Genomic DNA, 24049 nt, shown 5'->3' on the forward strand with positions numbered 1-24049 from the left:
GAATGAGAGGCTATATCGCAGAGTGCCAATATACTTGTAGATAACGGAAATGTTTGTCAGATTAGTTCTTGTCAGGCTTGGCAATTAAGACATATTTAAAAATCGTTGGTACTTTATGTACCTATTATACGTGATACATATTTTCCGAACAATTAAGAATCTGATCAATCGTATATAAATCGTATAATAACACTTTAAATATGTTAAAATTGAATTTAAAGTTAATCCGTTCGTTTTTCATTCATGGAAACTAATATTTAACGTCATGAGTTTTAGGTGAATCTGGTTACTGATATCTAAATAATCCATAGTATCCTTATAGAAATTTGGCGCTTTTGCGCCTTTACATCAAGTTTCTGACTTTTTCGCGTGTTTTTTTTTTTTTTTTTTTGGGGGGGGGGGGGGGGGGGGGGGAGGGGTGCTTAGTCGCTCATTTGGTTTCAAAATGAAGGCTCCTAGCATCACGTACGAGTGCTAGAAGGACGAAGAAGACCTATTCTTTATTTTTCTCTATTGTATCTTATTCTAAATTTGTACTGAAATCCGCTATTTTCTTTTATATGTCCTTTTTACACTTTAGAGGAGGAAATCACGTTCTGGATATTCGTTATGATTTGTTTCTATTTTAAGCGTTTGTGCAATAGTTTGGATCATATATATATATAGATGTATTTGATAAAGTAATCGTGAAGAATAACGGACGATCAATGACACTGATTTATTTGTGTGCATTACCTCAGGACATAACATCTTATTAAATGATAAGTAACAGAATCTTCATTAAAAAATATATGAAATTAGGACAACATATTAACTAAAGAATGATTTACACGGAGAGTTATGAACAGGTACAAGTAGAATAAAGCTAAGTATTCGAGAAGGGTAGTTCGTATGATTATAAAAGTCAATCATTAGAAATCATGTGTCTTTGTTATTCACCAGATCACCAGATCTATGGAATACTTGATATGATAAAAATATGACAAAACTTTTATCGAAATAAGGAAAATCAGTTAAAGTACCTACCACTTTATTTCTGCTGTTCGGATGACATTTATGTCCGAGCTTAAGGAGATCAAGAACCTTTTCCGCATCTTTGTTTTCCACAGCAGAACATAGCGCCCCCTGTTAAATAGAATGATATGAAACTTAAGGTTTATCAATGAGCTATTTCTCTAAGCAAATATGAATTATGTTATAATAAATTATATTATATAATATTATGTCATATTATATAAGAAATGCTAATGATATGAACAGGTTAGTAAAACTAACCTCCTTATCTTCGGTATCTTGTACAGCATAAACACTTGATGTACCTATGTCATCATCCAATATTGGGGTTCGTTTGCACTTTAAAATGAAAAAAATAACACCAGGTGTAAACAATACACAACCACATATAAATCTCTTTATATCAATCAAATTATGAAAAGATTTAGTTAGAGAAATATATTATTATTGTCATGTCATTTTGTTAATCGAGTGGTGCTTTAACTGTCCAAATTACACAGTTGGTGATTTTACAATTCTACACACGAGGAAAGTCACGTCGATCAGAAATGAACCTTCTGTAATCGTTTTATTTTCCAGGATCGCTTTTATCATTCACTTTTATCACGAAATGGAGACTACAAAAACACACATCCATTAGAAGGCAAATACTGTAATAGAGATCTATTTCTGTTCAGATGCAGATTCCAGGAAAATATTGTGTGTAATAGAAAATGGTGTGCAAAAAATAACCAACATCAGCAAAATATGAATAAACCTCTATTAATCTCCTTTCTTCCACATTTTTGAGGGGGTAATATATTTACTCCCTAAAGAGCATTCATTTACTAAAACACGAAATTTGAGTTGTGTTAATATCCGTAGAAAAAGTATATTGTAATCTTCTGCAGAGTACGAATACTAAAGACGTACTGACCTTAAAAAGATAAAAACCGACCAAGTTAGTAAAATGATGTATACCTTAGATCGTCTCACTACCATAGTATTTTCATCTGGCAGATTACACCTGTAAGACAAAACATTTATATTGAACACAAACTTGTACAACGCACGTGATTATCATGTACATATAATGCAAAATATATATCAAGCATACATGTCTACATCAAAATAAAGATATCAAGGCCTACACATCAAAAATATTAATATGCAAATATTTCGTTCACTTTTCAATTTGACAATACACTTAATACATTATACTGTACATACATATTTACATCAAAATAAATCATATTTCGCATGCGCCTATGCATGAGAAATTTTAGACCTACGTGTACCCTCGATTTCACAGCCGCGGGGAACAATTGGACAATGGTGACATTAAATCGTTTGTATATTAATCATTGCTGGTAAAACCCACCCTGATGCATAGATACCTACTGTATGTTCACGTGAACAGAAGATGATCGATGCGTGAAACATACATGGTATATTACTTATTTGTAGCAATGTTCAATTATGAGCAATTACGTCGATGTAAATATCAAAGATAGACCTATCGACAGGAAATGGTCCGTTCTTTCAGTCACGTGACAAATGTTAAGAATAATTGAATAGCGATTAAGTAGAGCATATCATGATATTGGAACAAAATATTTGTATAATGTCATAGATCTTAAATTTTAGGTACTTAAGCAAGCAGACTGTTAAATAGTTGCATTTGTATGCCTTAAAGAAATGTTAATTTTAAGAAAAGGATTGTTGTTAACGGTTGGTGATGCAAAAACCTTTATTTGAATATTAAGATTTTCCCACTAACATATGGCTTAAATATGCCAAAAAAAATCGACTCTACTCTGTAATATTATACGGAATATGCAATAGAGCCTATCGAAAAATCATTGAATATAGATAGATAAAAAAAGGTACCAAATGAATATATTTCGTCTTTTCTGTTTGATTTCAGACGAGCGTTGGGATACCCGAAATCAACCCTTTAACACAAATCAAAGAACATGTTTTGAAGAGTTGGCAAAGGTAATCAGCACCAAAGTGGGAATGAGCAGTCGATACTGTGTCTGTCACTCTTTGTCTTTGTTTTTATTGGAGATTGTCGAATACAGTGTGTTTTCAGTTGAATACGTTGTATTAGGGAGCACAATATAGCGTGGCAATGTTATCAGTAACGTATGTACAGTACACGTGTCCCGTAAACACGTTTATCAGAACTGTCAGGTTAACCGTACGCAAAATTTGTTACTACAGTGTATATATCGTGTAAACATATGAATACGTGCGGTTTATTTGATAGAAATCACTGAAGCAGACCGGCAACAAAATACGAGCATGTCACATGACATTAAAACCACAAAACCAATCACATCAACAAGGCAAAACGGTCAAAATCCTGACAATAATAAAAAGAAATAAAATAAAGAGAAACGTTAAAATGTTCGAAATCTATCAGGAGCAAGATCTGAGAAAAAATTCATCATTGATATCTTTTGAATTTTCTTTTCCTACATAACTCATCATAACGTTTGGGTAGTTCATCATTTAATGAGCCTTCCCTTCACTTTCGTCAATGTGTTCATTATTCTTTATGTTATACATAGTAGTATTAGATCTAATAATGGTCCTTAAATGAAGACGACTGATATACGTGTTTTGCAGTTGGTGTAGTTTTCCTCTACAGTTGACTCAATTTCTAGCCAACAAACAACTTTTGAGTATTCCTCCAATGAGGCACATGCATTTATGAGAGCCCTTTGAATGATTATGCAAAATGTTATGATCTCATTATCCTTTCATGAGCTTTATTGTTGTTCAGAATTATCTTGTAAAAAAGTCAACTGACTTTTCTGCTCAAAAGTTTTGTAGCCTCTGTGTCAAAATGGTATTCACTGATTAGACAGTGGGATGTTAATTATAATCAACAGCAACACACACAGCTTCGCTTACCTTAGGTAAACCCCACTGCAACATTGGTATAATATTTCTCAATGAATGAAATAAGTATTTCAACTGCTTATACGGTCAAACATCGTTATTCCGAACCCTCATAACTCGAAGACACCGTTTACTTCGAAGTATTCCGTCATTCCCGACTTTTACACTACACATTTTAACTCACTACTTAAATTAAATACTCGGATAGCTCGAAGTTCGACTGTATAGCATTTCCTCAAGACATCTGTAACTATCTCCATTCTTGGTTATAGATCGTACACTTTACATACCATGTAAATCCAAACGTGCCTTTTGTCCGGGAGATAATGAAACCAAAATCAACAAGGCAACATATCCTAAGAGTGATAAAATGAAACAAAATAAAAAGAAGCGTCAAAATGACCGATATTTATCAGAATCAAGACATGAAATCAAAGAGATTTTTAGTTTCAATATTACATGAGGAGACTTGTCGAATAAACTGATGAATAAGGTAAAGTGAGACCATATAAATGTAACATTATCAGTCAATATCAGGGTCGTAATCTGACGTCAGCATATATCAATCCGTAATCAACCAGGAAGGAAGTCGAATCTTGTTCAAAGTACTAGGTGAACAACGCTGTCAGTTCAAAGGTAAGTAGACTTAAATATGCAATAAATTTTGATCTATAAATATCTTTGTGTGTGATTGGTCTCCCGTTGTATGACGTCATATGTTTGAATCAGAAGTTATGATATATTACAACAGGTCACTTTGACAATTTCGCTCAGCTACCTTCGTTGAATTGCTATATTTTTTCATGCTGAAAGTTGTTTCCGTTTTCAGAATTTGTTTTTTAACAGACGATTAATTTTCATCTGTTGATGGAATTATAGCAAGTATGTAGGGCCTAGATTTTAAAATTTTGCGAAAACCACTTAACACACTCTATACACGACCATAAGACCGCCATGTATCATAGGCGTTTTAACTGTTTACTCAGTATAGCAGTGCAAGATTATGAATTACAATGCTTATCTCGTGATTATTATGCGATTTTTTCTAAATACCGTTGAATCAATTTTCTATAGTTTGATTTTAATTTATTTTGTGTGAACTCTAAATCCATAATTTTATAACACATAACAACTAACAGGAAATTTAGTACTTGTGTACTACTGAGGAAAATTTATAAACGAAATTGAGTGAAAATGAAAACGCATGAAAAAAACCGCAACATTTCATTCGTACGAAAATAAATTTATTACATCATTTCACAAACTTATAACTTGATAACAAACTGTTATATTTTCTTCTAAAACATAAAGACTGACTGCATGATACATTTCTGGATTAAAAGTTTCTGTCTGTGACTAATATTACTATTTATATCTCCACTGAAAACCAAATTCTATTGATATATTCTTAAAACTTCAACGGCAAAGTTATATTCATCTTGCCTTTATTTCTATTTATAACATGATTTAATATTTCGATCTCATATAAACGCCTTCTGTGCAATGAAGATTTTAAGATTACATTGTTATAATGGATAACTTTAATACTGCGTGTTGTAACGGGATAAAATGGAAGATGAAGACGTCATACACATTCCTCAAAACTGAAGATAATAAACAAGAACAGGACTTAAAACAGTTTGACTAAATAATGAAATGTTTTAAAGAACCGTTATGATGTATACAGTAGTAGTCATGTGGTTTCTTCCACAGAATTTTTGATTAATTGATTGTAATTGACTGATATTATGTCCATTGATAAAAAGAAAGGTATTCCAACGATGAGACCAGACGAGTCGAAATGAACTTTAGGACCAGACCTATGAGATCTGACCTCATCAAAATTAATGAACAGCACTAATGAGAACACACCAGAGATGAACTTATTCCTAGACCACTCCAAGTCTGATAGTTTAACACATATAACTTGTTGAATTGTATTGTAATTCTTATTTTCAGAATTATTTCCGGAATCCAGAGTACTGATCAATGTCGATTTTGATTTTAATAGAAGTGAAATCTACATGCCACAAACAAGTTATCACATTTCCCAGACATACGGTGACAGTGGGTCAGTTTATCAGTTAGTCATCGAGACATTTAGAAATTTGATAATCACATAGTACTTTAGTACATAAAGGACAGACACGTGTTAGGGTTTTGGTGCAGACAATAGCTGGAAATTTCCATAATTTTTTTATCTTTAGCTGATTATTTTACTCATTATTATTTAGTATAACCAAGAATTACACTATATTGTATGTCTCTCGACCCCCTTCCTCTCCATATCATTAGGTATAAACAAATATGTCCTGAAAAAGAAATTAAACTTCAATATAGCATAAAGTCCGATTATAAGCATAACTTGATTTTTTTTCAAACTATTCAGTAAGTCTTGTGATGGTAATTTAATTGTGACAATGAGTCAAACACCCATTTTCAATGCCGCTGTAGCCGACATCAAAAAATTAACGCTTATATCGCGCTTTGCAACTCCGTCGCACTTAAGATAAAAATGCTTGTCGACAATGATTTTTTACGTAAAGTTGTTAGTGCATTTATATATACGTATATCTATCATCAAAGTGTTTGAAACTATAATAAATGTTAAAATAAGATAATACGAATGTGATTTTTCATGGTATAAATCAAAACATTTTTACAAAAACAAGACAAATAAATAACAACTCTTAATAAGATCAGAGAAATATCAGGAAAGTTTAAGCTGAATCCATTATAGAATCTGAGAGATATAACATGTAATATGTCTAACGATAAATTGACGAAACACAATGAGTATAGATCGTCCAGACCCTTTCATGTTTAAAAAGAAATCAAAATTACATATATGAGCATAAAAAACAAGTTTTACAAAATAAATTACAACGTCTACAATAAAAAAAAACATATCAAATTAACATTTAATAAAAATCATCATAAAATTAAGTCCACTGTTTTGATCATTACTTAAAATATATAGAACAGTACAACTTTTGTCTACCAATAGGTATGGAAATTATTGTTTTTATCTATGGATATCCATGAGTGGATAATTCATAATTAATGCCTCCTAACATTGCCAAATAAAGCTCCATGTTTGAATAACAATATAAGTTTCTCGTTAACGTGTATTTAGTGTCTGATCAAGATGATATCAAATTAAGCATTACTCCAACCAATAGGTAGACCGTGTAAAGTAATAATTTCTTAAATAAAACAGATAATTCGCTATTGTCATTTTCATAATAGAAGTAATCGAATTCTCCGCGTTAAGGCAATTTGTCAATTGTTGAACACAACAAACGAAAGACAGGGAAAGGGGAAGGTCCTAGAACAAGTAGACATGTATTTTTATAATTTCAAGGATCATGGTATAAATAGAATAATGGTCGATCTTCGGAAGAAAAGTATTAAACAGAATTATTCAACACTAGATCATACTGCGTAACTTAATTGTTTCTCTAAAATGTGCTATGTTAAGATTGTTTTGGTAGGAGAGAGAGATCATTTGATATCTGCACACGATACAGATTTACAATATGTGGGTGTAACTCCTTTACAACAACATATATTATGTGCTGAGAGCCGGAAATGTTCCATATAAGTGGGCGAAAATGAACTGAATAACCTTTCACATTCCGCAAAGAATTGTTATGAGACAATAATGTTCTTTTTATCTGTTTGTTGTTCATTTATTCTGTCATTGTTATCCCGCTGAAAGTGTTCTTCATCGACTAATCCTAAGTATTTAGATTAAAAAACATCGTTAAAATGTGTACAATTTTACTTCAACGCAGTGTTTAATTATCGATAAAAAAAATTACAAGTATATTTAGCAAATAATTTAACAATCGATTCCGACCATCCGCGGTCAAGTTACGCTAACACTGATGATGCTATATGTTTGTGTTTATATTTGTATAAGAGGCGAGTTTACTATCACATACGTAATGAATGGTTAGCTTTCTATCACATAAGTGATGAATTGTTAGCTCTCGATCACATACATGGTGAATGGTTGATTGACTATGCTTAGAAAACATCAGTATTTTTCATTGTTTGACAGTAAAAGAAAACATTGAAAGCGCTATAAGCAGCTCAATAAACTTTTCTAGAGTACAAAGACTTTACGAAATCTGCAGTTCACCATGAATAGAATTTCTTAAGTACTGTTCACAGATTGGCAGTTTACTCAATCTTACATCAAGTGAAATACGTTTGATAAGTTTCTTCAAATCTATGCTTTCATTCGGCAATGAGTTTATCATTGTACATGTTTAGAAATTTAATCAAATATCATTGTGATAGTATCTTTATAAACATTCAAGCGATGCCGACCTGATAATGATAGGCTGACACGCTAGAAAATAAGACCCATTTCCGTATAAGGATCCTGTAAAGTGTGAGTCTGACCCGCCGCACTAATGACCAGATTGAAAAGAGATAAAATAGCTAGAACGACAATATCGGCTAACCGCATGTGAATTCCTAATGGTAGATTGCTATACACTGACATGCATTGCAACTTTGGCGCAATGCCGTGACTGAACATTATGATTTACCGAATTTCCTTTCCACATTCTGACAAAATTTGCACATTTTTTTGTCATTTGCCATTTAAGGTAACAATGAAAGAATATTAGAAAAACATAATCATCAGCATGTAGAAAATAAAGACATTAGAATGTTGTTTTAGTGATTAGAATTTCGTTTTTCACAACTACTACCAGAATTCAGTCACATCCAACGCTTACCAAACTTTACATTTCAGCCACGGTACTTTTTATCTCTTTAACTCCCACACACTGCCTTCCCACTGTATTTGCTTTTGTTCGTTCCCTGTGAAATATTTGTACCGTAAAAATTGGTCTTATCGCATGATTAACAAAACAATTGCCTGTTTGTTATACCTGTAAAACTCTATATAACACTGCTTACCTGGAATATTCGACGAATAACGGCAGCTGAGACAACAGTATTTAGTGATAACACAATTCCAAATACCGGTAGGTACACTAGTCAAGTAAGTGTATTGTAATTCGACATCCCAGTTATTAACGTGTGTCTCAAAATTCCGCGTTAGTCATTATCGTGTACACGTGAGCATCTGTCATACGACTTCATAGATATTTAGTTCCCTAAACATGAAGGGGAAAAAAACAGTTGTTCCGGATGTATAGCACTTATGATTAATAAGCGGCTTTGCTTGCTCACTTACAAATCGCTAACACACTCTATCCTGCAAAATTAACGTATTTCAACACAATTTAAAAATAAGTCACTGTTGAGCCAAATAATGAATTAAAGTGCATCATCCAACATTTTCGTCCCTCTAGGGCTTGTCAGTAATATCAATGGTCTAAATCGAAGTTGTCAAAAAAATCCTGTTGTGATTTTAAATGTCCTCTTTTATGGAGTAGTCCTTTTCGCGTCCGGATCATCACAAATCATCACAAAACAGTATGGAACTATCTTCTTTGTGTCCTATCAAACCATACCACATTCAAGAAAAAGGACACAAAAGTTTATGTGAAATACAATTGAATCACATTTATCCAAGCCAGGATGATCAGATATTATTTGCATCTGTACAAAAAAAAATCATGATTTGAAGCAAATGGCAACAGCATCAATTTTATACTCTGTTGGTACCTCTCCCCGAAAACAGCTATTTGTTTCAAAATAATGGCGTAACGTCTTTGTCCCTTTTATGACATCATAACTTATTTCTCACTGGCACATCCCAATGAAAACATGTTCAAGGGTATATAAACACAAGGGAATATATACGTAAATTAAATCATAGGGATGAATCCATTGGATAACAGGCCAATTATGTAATAAATAGCTATTACTTCAATTTTTGTTGTGCACTGTAGACGGGGTGTTAAGTTCTGATCAAGAGAAACGTTTTCAAACACTTCCAATCAAATTGATTTAAACATAGTCATACAGTTGAACCTCGTAATCTCGAAATCAAATAACTTCGTTTCATATCATATAATATTGATATCAGACTAGTAAAATAAGTTCTTTGTCATAAATAATAAAGGTATATGCGAACATTTACCTCATAGAAAGTTTTTTATAGAAATATCTTATTCTATAAATAGAGGTTTAATCTCGCGGACTTTGTACTCTTTGTCAGAGAGCATTCAATAATGAAACTATATATACTCAAGCACCTTTCATCCGCTTTCTACTAAAAATGTTTTTAAGTTTATTGATGCATATACTTGCTTTCAAAAATGATGGGCTTTATTCCAATTTTCCAGGTGTCCCTGACCTACAAACGACGTTTTTTGTCAATACCATAATTTTACCACCGAAACATTTATCTTTCTGTTGATATTTTTCGAGAGTGAAAAAATGACGTTCATATATATATATATGTCTAAAATGACTTTTCCCATGCACAATTAGCAGGCACGAATTATTCATGCCTCGGAAAAGTATGCACTTATTTAAACTTACAGATATACACAACAATCAGTCACGCATTAGGCTTCCATGACTCTATGTTACAGTACCCTCTGTAAAACTGTCACCCGCTACGTATAAACCTATCCGTTTACGCCCTTATCTTAACTAGATGTACTCCATTTTTGTGGAACACGAGGTATATGAATGATATTAATTACCTTTTTGTTACCAACTTGTGGTGGTGGTGTGGTTGTGGTGGTGGTAGTGTGGTGGTAGTGGTGGTAGTGTGGTGGTGGTGTGGTGGTGGTGATAGTGGTGGTGTGGTGGTAGTGTGGTGGTAGTGTGGTGGTGGTGGTGGTGATGGTGTGGTGGTGGTAGTGGTGATAGTGTGGTGGTAGTGTGGTGGTGGTGTGGTGGTGGTAGTGTTGGTGTGGTGGTAGTGTAGTGTTGGTAGTGTGGTGGTAGTGTGGTGGTGGTGGTGGTAGTGGTGGTAGTGTGGTGGTAGTGTGGTGGTGGTAGTGTGGTGGCGGTGTGGTGGTGTGGTGGTAGTGTGGTGATGGTGTGGTGGTAGTGTGGTGGTGGTGGTGTGGTGGTGGTGGTGGTGGTGGTAGTGCTGGTAGTGTGGTGGTGGTGGTTTGGTGGTGTGGTGGTAGTGTGGTGGTGGCGGTGTGGTGCTGTGGTGGTAGTGTGGTGGTGTTGGAAGTAAGTATACCAATGATCTTTACAGTGTTTAAAGAACATTAATCTAACCCCAAAACCCCTAAAAAGCTCCTAAACAAACCAAGGTTGGTCCGTATTCACTAGACCGTAACAAATCATACGTTTTCTGGTATTGCAAAGAGTTATGTAATTTTGAAGCAGGAGTCTATTGATACAATGTAAATATTTAATCATCATAAGTTCATTGTAAATAACATAAAATAAAGACTTTTTTCCTAATGTGGAAAGCTATTTTACCTTGACTCTCGTGATTAACACTCCAGCTAGGAAGCTATGAATGACAGATTAGGAGTTAGAATTTTCAATTGATTTTCATGGAGGATTTGTTTCGTTTATTTCGCGGGTTCTCATAATCTGCCAATTCAAAAGTGGTGTAAGTGGATTTATTGATCTATATTAGACATGAAATCAAGTGTTCATAAAATATTATTTTGTTGAAAAACCACGAAAATTTGATCCCACGAAAGTACGCGATTCTGTAGTATTGTGTATAATACTTCTCTGAATATTTCCGATAAGAGTTTAAAAAATCGTATAGCTTTCTTTTCAAAGAATGAGGAACGGTGGTACATATAAAGTTGTGTACTATACTAGCGCATGAATTTTACTGTATTTCGAGAAAAGTATGTCCCGACGACAGAAATATACAGAAAACAAAATCGTAAAACATTTCTCGTTGACAAAAATCTTTAAACAGACTAGTGGCATAGATATGAGTACAAACAGTACTTTACTCTTAGCTGCATTGGTTCTTTTCCATGCGAGGCTGAATTTATAAAAACAAAAAGTCGAAACAGGTCATAAAGACCTTACCATGACCTTCACTTTCATGTATGTTGATCAGTCAATCGTTAGCGTCCACCGGAAATGGAAATCAAGGACACGGCTGACTCTTCTACAAAAGTCGCTTAAATCGGTCTTTCCCTACGATGACATCAGCAGGAGAGTTTTCCATCAAGCTGTATGTTCCTGTTCTCGATAGCAATGTCCCTCTTCCCCAGCCTTGAAGTTGATTCTTCAGCAACTGACATATAAATTAGCAACTGGGTGTCTCGAGAGACGAAAGTCTATGAAGATGAAAGGGAAGGTCCACAGTCGTTAAATCAATCTCATTGGGAATTACATTGTAATTTATATCTTTGTGCGATATGGAGTTTGATATGTACAACGTTCAATAGTATGCCTGGTAATTCTATTGTTGTTGCCTCGTCGTATATCAGATATATATTCGAGACTTTGTTAAACTATCAAATTTCTTGAGCACTGTCACAAGAGACAGGTGCAGTCGAATGTGTCTTTAGATAAATCAAGGTAATAGATTGTTCTAAACCAACAATACATTCTTACGAACCAATTCTGTCGACATTTCTGAAGGATATATTGAGATATTTTATTATCTCTCTGGTGTACCCATTCCGGTTGTTGAGCAAACCAAATTCTTAGGTGTAATGTTGGACAGGAAATTGTCGTTCCTTCCACATATAAAATACCTTAAAGCCTAATGCTTTAAGGCACTGAATATTCTAAAGGTTGTGTCCCACACTGATTGGGGAGTTGTTCGAAAAGTTTTGCTAAGACTTTATAGAACTCTTATCAGATCAAAATTTGACTACGGTTTCATTGTGTATGGATCTGCTAGACCTGTATATCTCAAATTATTAGATACTGTTTATGACCAAGGCCTCAGGCTCGCTCTCGGAGCTTTTAAGACCACATCTACAGCAAGCCTCTATGTAGAGGCTAACGAACCATCACTATATAACCATCGAAATAAATTGGCTTTGCAATACACAATTCAGCTAAAGTCAAATCCTTCAAATCTTGCTTTTTCCCTTATATTTGATCCAAAATATAAAAACTTGTTTCAAAACAGACCAAAAACCATTCAACATTCGGTTTTCGAATTTCCGCTTTTTTACAAAACAGAAAATTTGATATTGACCACATTCAATTTGGAACGATAGAAATTCCATCCTGGCTCATGAATTCACCTGAAGTTGACTTTTCACTTAATGAAATGGTTAAATCAGACATACAGTTACACCTTCCGTTCATTCTTCTCGAAATTGCAATTAAAATATAAAATATTTCTATATTTATATACTGATGGTTCGAAAGATCATGATAAGGTTGCTGCGACCATGGTTACACAAGATGAAACCTATGGGTGCCGGCTACCGAACAACGTCTCAATATTCTCGGCGGAAGCGCGAGCTATCTACCTCGCCCTTGAATATATTCAAATAAACAATGTAATTAGAGCTGTTATCCATTCAGACTCTATTTCTGTTCTACAGAGTCTTAGCAATAGAAATATCGAAAATGTTTTCATTCGTAATACATCAATACTATCATGAACTTGCCTTTAACTTTCGTATTGCTTTTTGCTGGTTTCCTGGGCACATGGGAATACCAGGTAATGAAAAAGCAGATCGTGCCGCAAAGGAAGATTTATCGCTACCACATGTTAATTTTAAACTTCATTTTACCGATTGTAAACCATTTATTAAACAAATTTTAAAAGATCAGTGGCAGGAGGAATGGAATACATGTACCAATAACAAATTGCACTCCGTTAAACCTGTTGTCGGTTAATGGTCTCCAGGCTATAGAGACAACCCCCGAGACGAAGTTGTCCTTGCCCGTCTTCGGATTGGTCATGCATACCTTACACATTCATATATGTTGAAAGGCGAAGATAATCCTGGTGCATAGAATGTGACGAGCCATCCATCGTTAAACATTTTTATTGGACTGCATTGACCTTCTGTCTACACGAGAACGTTTTTATCGTAACATTACATGTCTAAAACTCTTTTTGGAAACTGTTGAGATTTGTGAAATTCTGCATTACCTGAAAGATATTGGTCTATATAATAGGCTATGACATACCATTTTAACCTTTCGTGTTAACATACCCATTTAAGATTTTTAGCATTTGTCTTTTACCTTTTGGTTCCTTGAATGCTATTTCCTTTTGGTTCGCTGTTTTTTTACCGTTTGATGGCCCTAATGACCTTTTATGAGTTGACGGGCATCATACATTATATCAGACATCTCATACAATCTTGTGAAACACAAGATCAACTTTGCACTTGGAATTAATGTTTAGTTGGCTTGACAATAACGTACATGATCTACCTACCTCAGAAATTCAGAAACATTGTAAAGTTCAGTGATGTTGGAAGGTTTATTTCTTGAAGACATTGATCATTTCATCTATTTTTGTTGAGTCATAACTTCCAGACACAACGGAAGTATTATGTTTCATTACATAACCTAATGTATGTGTCATAAAATGAAAAGAATAAAAAAGCAAAACAAACAGAAGTAAGCTTTTTCCTAAAAACACATTGTACAAGAAAGGAACTGAAGACCTAATGACTCTTTACTTTAAGATACTGTACGATGATAGAGCACAAATCCTAAGGCAGAGGAAGTGGTATTCATAGTAATTTGCTTGACACGAAACATTAACTGTTGCGGTAGAGTCAACCAGATACAACTTTTGTAGTTTATTCATTTACAATGACCTTTGCCCCTGACTGTGATTACCTGATATTTACATTTACGCCCATTCGTTAGGAATGTAAGGAAATATGATAACATTAAGTAATTCTTCAACAGAAGATATATATATATATATATATATATATAGAAAAAACTTGATTTGACGAGATGCGAGTAAATTATAAATAAAAATGATTTTTGACAAAAGAAGAAAGACGTTACATTTTGCACTAGCGCTTTCACTGTATTAGATCTTCAGGTGCATAGTAACTGTACATAATGGTGTGGCGTCACAACATGTTATCTGTTGATGACGTCATAATATAAAAGGGGCATAATTATATTTTGCAAACTTTACAATGCGGTTAAACATTAATATTCAAGTCTGGCTTTAAAATGTTTATAATTTCTGACTCCTTGGCTTCTCTTTGTATTCGATTGGTTTCAGATGAAAAAGTATACAGGGGGAAGATTTGGAAAAAGCCGTCGTTGCATCCTGCTATGTGTCGGCTGATTGGTAGATGTCTATATCTTTCGTGGGATATTTGTTCGCGATGTAATGTTACGCGTTTGCGGAGGTTTTCTGTTTGTCCTATATAGAAACTTCCACATTTTGGACAAAGGATTAAGTAAATCACGTTTTTTGATTTACAGTTCATACTGCTTTTAACTTCCCACTTCTTTCCACTTTTTAATTGTAAGGAATTCCCTGTTATGATATGTTGACACGTTCCACATCTCTTTTCTCGACAAGTATTGACTTCCGGTAACTTTGTTTCGGATGAAAATGATGCACGTGTTAGATATTTTTTTCAAATTTTTTGGCTGACGGTAGCTTGCGATAAATTTGGTATTTTTCATAATGTTTTTCATTGAACAAAGTGTTTATAATTATTTTTGTTTTGAACTCAGGGACGTAAAAGTTGAGCATCTCTGTTATTCTTCTATCAGATAACTGCAAAATTTATTTTTTAAAATCTGAACCGCTATACATAGCTGAAAATAAAGGGATTTATTATCTTTAATATAAGCGATGTTGATGCATGGCTGGATTTAGCATAAATTTTCTTACAAATTTAGGAGTATGTTTGTCGACTAAGGGTACATGTAATGACCACATTGATTACACAGTCTTTCTTGAAAAGAATTGTCACCGAGAATAGCTTATCAGGAGGTAAAATAATATCTTGAAGGGAAGAGTTTTTAATAATTTTAGACTTATTTGGAAATATTCTGATAATGTGTATGACCATTTATCGAAGATCTTAATATGTCAAATTTAAGAAAATGGTCAGATAGCAGCTACGAGAAGTGTTACAAAATGATAAATCGCTAGTTTATTGTACAAAAGCGTGGATTGGGAAGAATATCGAAAAGACAAGGAAATCATCAAAGTTTACAGTTTCTCAAAATCTAATATAAGAAAACTTCATCATATCTGCCAAACGCAATCCAAAATAGAATACCAGAAAAACATGTATGTAAATTCGGAATATTAGAAAATTAATTTCACAAAGTTCTTCGTCCCAATTATGATTTACATAACATGCGGTAGTTATAGATATTCTTCATGGCAGCTTTTGAGGTCCAAAATATACATATCATTGTCAATTCCTTTTTTGTAATCTGGTCAAGTTATCTTTCGTATCCAACTGATATCAAAACAAACAAACAAAAAAGAATGCATATATATCTGTTCTCGCGTCCCTTTACCATTAAACCTTGTCTGGAATGACCTTAAACTTAATGTGTAGGTATTGCTTTAAAATGATTTATATCTAATAAACATCAGTATCTGAAAGAAAAGAGTAATTAACTTGACCTCAGATCATTATTAACTTTGAAGATAATTTACGTTTTACGTTTATTACTGAGAATTATTAATAAACAATTAGGTGTGAGATTTTTGCTGATTTAAGAAGAATGATATTTTAACTTACCTAAAACTATTATAAGAATTATTGATGAAGTAAATGATATCTCAAATTTTGATGGACAATTTGACTTGTGGCGATTGTTGACCTCTACATTGATTTTTGACGTGTGAGATTCACAATTGTTGTACTCTAATTGTAATTAATGGCTACAAATTACACTATCGCTTAAGATGGATAAAAACCATTGATCTGTGACCTATAATGACAAATGTTATCTACTTGTGAATTCAACACAGAAAAGTATTATCCTGACCAGAGCTTATGGACGATTTGACCACTGACACTTAGTGAGCTATAAATATATTTTAAGACTTACTTACATTTAAAATAAACAATACTGAATTTATCGACTGACCATTTGACCAGTTACCTTTGGCAACTTTGATATTGACCTTTATTTTCACAAATGAAAAACTTGATAAATAATTATGGATAATTTGATCTCTGACCTTTGGTGACAAATCTTTGGTAGCAACAGTCACGTACTTACGTAATGCATTCATATGCGAAAATGATTATTTCATGCGAGACAGACGTCGAAGTTGTTTGCTTATCCAGGTGAAGTTTAAACTCTGATCAAATCTTACTTACTCACATTAAGTCAGTATAGACGAAACGTCCAGCTATTTATAGCGTTTATGTCATCGTTACAAATTAGACAAATGACGTTGCAAGTCAAGTCATAATCAAGCACCTGCACGCGGAGTTAAACCTTTCATACCTATATCAGTAAAAGTACTAATAAACTTTCCACAGCTTCATGATTAGCTCAACCTTTTATGTCTTTGTTTACACAACAATGCACATGTGTATCGACTGACATTTTTAACATGTGTGATACACTTGCCTTTCTGTCAGTAGGACATTTCTGTCTGCTAGCAAAAATACAAATGCTACATACAGATGTACATGTATGTCAAATTCAGCAACGAGTACTTACGTAATGATAAAATATTTGACGTTTCTGTTCCCGGTTCCCTCTATATATATTCCAGTTATCCTTCTCATGTAATACCGACGCTGGACACATTCATATATGAATATGGGTCACACATGGGAATTTTCCATTCATATATCTATTTTCGGCTGTCAATAAAGGTGAGTACTTGTGCATATAATATACACGGTATAATGTATATAATGTAGAAATTAGCTACAATACTCACACGACATACACTAACATATCCCGTCATAACTACAAGTTTTTTTTTTCTTTTTGTTAATAGGCACATTAAGAAAAGATACTAGAACCTTTATTTAACATCATGTTTAAAAACAATATAACTGAAGCCCTGTAGAGCTATTATTAAAACGAAAACAAAAAGGCATAAAAACAAGAAACACAATTATCACAGGCAATACAAGTGACTAAGCACAACTAAAATAAGCAAATATGAAAACTAGTAAGAAGCATAAAACTAAATAATAAATGACCATTGACCTAAACAATTAAACTGTTTTACTGTAAAGATAGGATGGAAACAATTGAATAAACCAAAGCAATGTAAATTAAGAAATTAGATAAATGACCACACATGTATGCATGTAACTGGCAGAGAATGACAGATAATTAAATACAAATACTACATCTACAGAACTAGCCATCCCACACCTATGATGACTGAAAACGGAAAGATTCTTTCCAAATCTGATGGTTCGTTCTGACCTGTGGAGCCTCCTGAAATGATAATTGGAAGATTTAAATTCTCAATGTCTGAAATGTATTTTGCAGAGAGACCATTTAAAATATTTAAAACTTCTATAGTCATGCTTTTGATCCGACTTATATGGAGATATGTAGATTTGTTGTTTTCTAAAAGTACACTTAAAGGACTACTAAAATCATTCTCAATAAACCTGACTGCTCGTATCTTCTCGAGCTAGATTTTTTGTTTTGTTTTGTTTTTTTGTTTTTTTTTTTTTTTTGTTTGTTTTGTTTTTTTTTCAACAAATGATATGCAAGTGGACAAATGTTAAAATTTGAACAGAAAAAAAAACACTTAAAATAAGTATCTTGCATAACTTAGTAAGGTTACAGTCGAATCTCTTAAGTATACACAATTGTTTGGATGTTTTCCTACATATGTTTGAAATATATAAATCAAATTTTGATAAATAATCAATATCATTACCTAATAGTATTACAGAATCTTCACATTTAGCTTCATGACAAAATTTTAAAAAGAGGAAGATTCGTGTATTTTTTGCCTAAACAGCTTGGAATTTAGAAGGCTTAGCTTGCATATCTTTATCACTAAATCATTTAATTAGGTTTTGGCTTTCACTTTCTAGTACATAGTACATTGGAGAAGATAACAGGATCCTCAATGATGTAAGGCAAAGTGTTGTCATCGGCGTAATTATAAAGAGTACAATTCTAAATATCATAAAAGATGTCACTAATAAAAATATTGAATAAGAGACGGACGACGATTGACCCTTGAAGTACTCCTTTGGTCAAATGCTCCCAGTCACTGGGCCCAAGACCAATCTGCTGACCAGATCAATAGAAGGGCTTTCTAGCCTATAGATCCTCAGCTTTTCCAGCAACAGTTCGTGTCGTAGGAAGTAAAAAAAACCTTGGACAAGTCCATCAAGATGGCACCAACGTATTTGTTGTTATCCAAGGCCTGACACCAGTCCTCAAGGAGTCGCAGAAGTGATCTGGCACCCGTAACCGTTCCTGAAAGTAGATTAAAAAAAGGATTAAAAACAGATTCAAAGAATGAGGAGAGATTGTCATGAATAACTCTAAAACTGTAAACAATGCAGGCAAAGCACTGACAGGTTTATAGTTCTCTTTACCTATCGGATTTTTTTTTTTAGATAGGAACTACTTGGGCTTGCTTTCAGTAAATGTCCTCTCCGAAAAACTAAAATGTGCAAGGTTTGTGAGAGCCAACACTAAAGAATCCGAACCACTTTAAGAATTTGGCAGAGATATGCCATCCATACCTGTGGATTTCTTACTGTCAAGACCATTAACAACCTTGACAATAGTAGATGGTATAGTATGATTAAAACTAAAAGAATTCACAGAAACATGGTTCTTTTGTATAAAGTCTAGGCTAAGGTGACTGGAGAAGTCCTCATTTCCAACAAGATCTATTCCAACACCACTTGCAACATTTACAAAATGAGAGTTTAAAATTTTACAGACCTCATTTTGATATACAATATAACTCGATCATTATCACATAAAACTGTTTTGTGGTCAGAACAACATTTATTAGACATTAGACTGTAGATCAGTAGTTCTTTAAAGTCTTAACAAAATATTTTGAAGTAACACTATGGTATCCTTATATAGCGTGATGTTATGCTACCACCTTGATTTATATAAGTAAATTGTATTGTGCTAGTTGTTATCAGTCTGATCTATGAAAGTACTGTGTACTTTGATTAGTCCTAACAAAATACAGTGAAGCGTTACGACTTTCAGTTACCATCCATTTTGTCAGGTATCTATTGATATAGTATTGTTTTACCTCATGTTATACATTTTCATGTATCTGAGGATCCAATAAACTTGAACTTGAACTTGGTCCACCACTACAGGTTTGTTGATTTTGGGAGTCTTCTCCTTGATTGGAAGATGGTCATCAACAACCTGTCTTATCAAGTGTTATGTGCCCAATCGACGTCATAAGCGTCGTCAAAGGCACACGCAGCATGGAAAGGTATATATGACAGATCTTTCTTAAACTTTTACTCGTCTAAAGGTTTTTACTGTCTAAATTTTAATTTTCTGATTGGCAGTTTATGGACATTGATTAGCAAACTTCATGGCATTAGCGCATAACAGTAAACTTCATTATGTGAAAATAACGCCCAGCTGTTCGATACAGATAATATGAAAACAAACGATGTAATGATAAAGTTTCAACTTTGTTACATACCAATGTAATCTGCAAATGCGTGACGTCAATCATTATCCCATTACAAGTTTAACCATTCAAGAATAGAGCACCACGTTTGTTCTCTCTACATATAGAAACTTTGTATGTAGGATGACTTATCTACATATAATAACTTCTTTTCTTTTCTTAAAACGTATATTTTTCATCTCTCTCTCTCTCTCTCTCTCTCTCTCTCTCTCTCTCTCTCTCTCTCTCTCTCTCTCTCTCTCTCTCTCTCTCTCTCTCTCTCTCTCTCTCTCTCTCTCTCTCTCTCTCTCTCTCTTTCTCTCTCTCTCTCTCTCTCTCTCTCTCCCTCTCTCTCTCTCCTCTCTCTCTCTCTCTCTCTCTCTCACTCTCTCTCTCTCTCTCTCTCTCTCTCTCTCTCTCTCTCTCTCTCTCTCTCTCTCTCTCTCTCTCTCTCTCTCTCTCTCTCTCTCTCTCTCTCTCTCTCTCTCTCTCTCTCTCTCTCTCTCTCTCTCTCTCTCTCTCTCTCTCTCTCTCTCTCTCTCTCTCTCTCATTTTCTCTCTCTCCCTCTCATTACTCATTGTGAATACTTATGTCCAATTATTTTGTAACTATTTATTTGGAATTAAATATGTTTAAATCAAACGGATGTTTTAAAACCATTATAACGTTTTATTCGAAACTAGATCTATAATGATTTTCTTCAACTGTCCGAGAAATCTACCTGTGTCAGCCAAACAAATACCTGTCACGATCGCCAATTTCTCGACGTTACGTTATATATGTCTATATAAATCAGTCTGAATCACCAAACCCTGGCATTCGTAATAAGGGTCCCTGGATCACACAGCATATTGACTGTTTGCAATTTACGATAGTTGATTAAAAAAATAAATAAAGGTGTTAAAAGATTGGCAATTATGGAATTGCATATTTCCTGTAGATCCCCAGGAGTGTACATGAACTCAGCAGACCGTAACGGACATGCTATGGCCACATTCATAAAAGCGACTAGAAAAGGGTATAAGTAGAACACTATTTTCGGGAGCTTTGCTCACGTGACAGCCCACGCTTGCCAGCAAAGTCACACTTGACTTCTTCATGAAGACGTCTTCTAATCTCGCTTTTGTATTCTACATATACAAAAGGAAAAAACTTAAACGCGGTATTTCAAATCTATTCACTTCAAAGCACACTAATTTAAGAATACCAACGAAATCAGACATTGAAGTAATGTCGGGTATTACATTTTGTAAATTGTGAAATTAAATTTCGGTCCTCACCTCCGTTTAAATAATCTTATTTAATATTTTTACCTGATGCCCTTTGTGTATCACGGTGTAGGTAACGTATATTGAACGTTTGTAAAACAGATCCGCTACACCAGTACCCAATAGCTTCAAAAACTCACCGTATTTCAGTTTTTCGTAAAAATATTGCTAAGTAAAGTGACCAAATGGTTATTATAAACAAAAAAATACCTCAAGGTAGGTTTGGTTTTATTAGTTGCATTGAATTTTAAGTGAAACAGCACCATGTATGCAAATGAGTGTTTACCGACACAGACGTCTGTACAGAACATATATAAGAAATACACAAAAGGGTGGATGGTGGGGTTTGTCACCTCCTAAAGGAAGCTATCAAACGTTAGATACAGTAACGCCAAGTAGTTAATTAAACTGCACCTTACAACAGTTTCGCCCTTATTCCTCTCATCAGTGATATGAAGGGACTAAGGCAAATCCAATCTGATCGAAAGACACTGGACGTTTCTCCATTGTGTTAAACTGTCAGTGTAAATTCTATTAGTAATAACTTTAACAGACAAACAGGATTCAATTTTCTTTTTTGAAAGATACATTAACATTTCAAACTCTACAATTAATAAGTCTAGTATCAATAACGTAACGGTAGCACAGTGATAAGATCCCTGCTCTCAGATGCAAAGCTCTTGGATCGAATACTCATATCATTCCTTTTTTGAGGGAGATTACATGGTGTTTTTCTATTTTCTATTTTGTTTCGAAAGGAAAAATTTAAATATGAAACAATTATATCGTTGGTTGTTTCAAATGTGGAATGATGTGTAAAATATAAATCTAATAATTTTTACATCGTCTCCAATCCCAAAAACGTCTGTGTATCTCTCTCTGCCTCTCTCTCTCTCCCACTACTCTCCCCTTCTCTCTCTTGTTTTCTGTTTTCTCTCTTTCCTTCTCTCCTCCCTCTCTATCTTGTTTTCTCTCTCTCTGTCTCCCTCTCTGTCTCTCTCTGTCTCTCTCTCTGTCTCTCTCTCTCTCTCTCTCTCTCTCTCTCTCTCTCTCTCTCTCTCTCTCTCTCTCTCTCTCTCTCTCATTTTCTCTCTCTCCCTCTCATTACTCATTGTGAATACTTATGTCCAATTATTTTGTAACTATTTATTTGGAATTAAATATGTTTAAATCAAACGGATGTTTTAAAACCATTGTAACGTTTTATTCGAAACTAGATCTATAATGATTTTCTTCAACTGTCCGAGAAATCTACATGTGTCAGCCAAACAAATACCTGTCACGATCGCCAATTTCTCGACGTTACGTTATATATGTCTATATAAATCAGTCTGAATCACCAAACCCTGGCATTCGTAATAAGGGTCCCTGGATCACACAGCATATTGACTGTTTGCAATTTACGATAGTTGATTAAAAAAATAAATAAAGGTGTTAAAAGATTGGCAATTATGGAATTGCATATTTCCTGTAGATCCCCAGGAGTGTACATGAACTCAGCAGACCGTAACGGACATGCTATGGCCACATTCATAAAAGCGACTAGAAAAGGGTATAAGTAGAACACTATTTTCGGGAGCTTTGCTCACGTGACAGCCCACACTTGCCAGCAAAGTCACACTTGACTTCTTCATGAAGACGTGTTCTAATCTCGCTTTTGTATTCTACATATACAAAAGGAAAAAACTTAAACGCGGTATTTCAAATCTATTCACTTCAAAGCACACTAATTTAAGAATACCAACGAAATCAGACATTGAAGTAATGTCGGGTATTACATTTTGTAAATTGTGAAATTAAATTTCGGTCCTCACCTCCGTTTAAATAATCTTATTTAATATTTTTACCTGATGCCCTTTGTGTATCACGGTATAGGTAACGTATATTGAACGTTTGTAAAACAGATCCGCTACACCAGTACCCAATAGCTTCAAAAACTCACCGTATTTCAGTTTTTCGTAAAAACATTGCTAAGTAAAGTGACCAAATGGTTATTATAAACAAAAAAATACCTCAAGGTAGGTTTGGTTTTATTAGTTGCATTGAATTTTAAGTGAAACAGCACCATGTATGCAAATGAGTGTTTACCGACACAGACGTCTGTACAGAACATATATAAGAAATACACAAAAAGGTGGATGGTGGGGTTTGTCACCTCCTAAAGGAAGCTATCAAACGTTAGATACAGTAACGCCAAGTAGTTAATTAAACTGCACCTTACAACAGTTTCGCCCTTATTCCTCTCATCAGTGATATGAAGGGACTAAGGCAAATCCAATCTGATCGAAAGACACTGGACGTTTCTCCATTGTGTTAAACTGTCAGTGTAAATTCTATTAGTAATAACTTTAACAGACAAACAGGATTCAATTTTCTTTTTTGAAAGATACATTAACATTTCAAACTCTACAATTAATAAGT

General features: G+C 34.0%; 1 protein-coding gene across 1 annotated transcript in view; it reads right to left on the reverse strand.

Moving 5' to 3' along the window:
• The window catches only part of LOC132563098 (protein phosphatase 1 regulatory subunit 12B-like), a 30584-nt gene extending 10598 nt beyond the window's left edge, over window positions 1-19986 (reverse strand). Inside the window, exons 1-5 of the mRNA XM_060227858.1 lie at window positions 19982-19986; window positions 19449-19612; window positions 19073-19176; window positions 1276-1353; window positions 1027-1125 (exon numbers count right to left, since the gene is read on the reverse strand). Coding sequence (XP_060083841.1) covers window positions 1027-1125; window positions 1276-1353; window positions 19073-19176; window positions 19449-19612; window positions 19982-19986 — 450 coding nt within the window. The remainder of the gene's footprint in view (window positions 1-1026; window positions 1126-1275; window positions 1354-19072; window positions 19177-19448; window positions 19613-19981) is intronic.
• Between the last annotated feature and the right edge of the window lie 4063 nt (window positions 19987-24049).

Source organism: Ylistrum balloti, unplaced genomic scaffold (genome assembly GCF_031769215.1).
Source record: "Ylistrum balloti isolate Yb309-2 unplaced genomic scaffold, AGI_CSIRO_Ybal_v1 Utg371582, whole genome shotgun sequence".
Classification (NCBI taxonomy): Eukaryota; Metazoa; Mollusca; class Bivalvia; order Pectinida; family Pectinidae; genus Ylistrum; species Ylistrum balloti.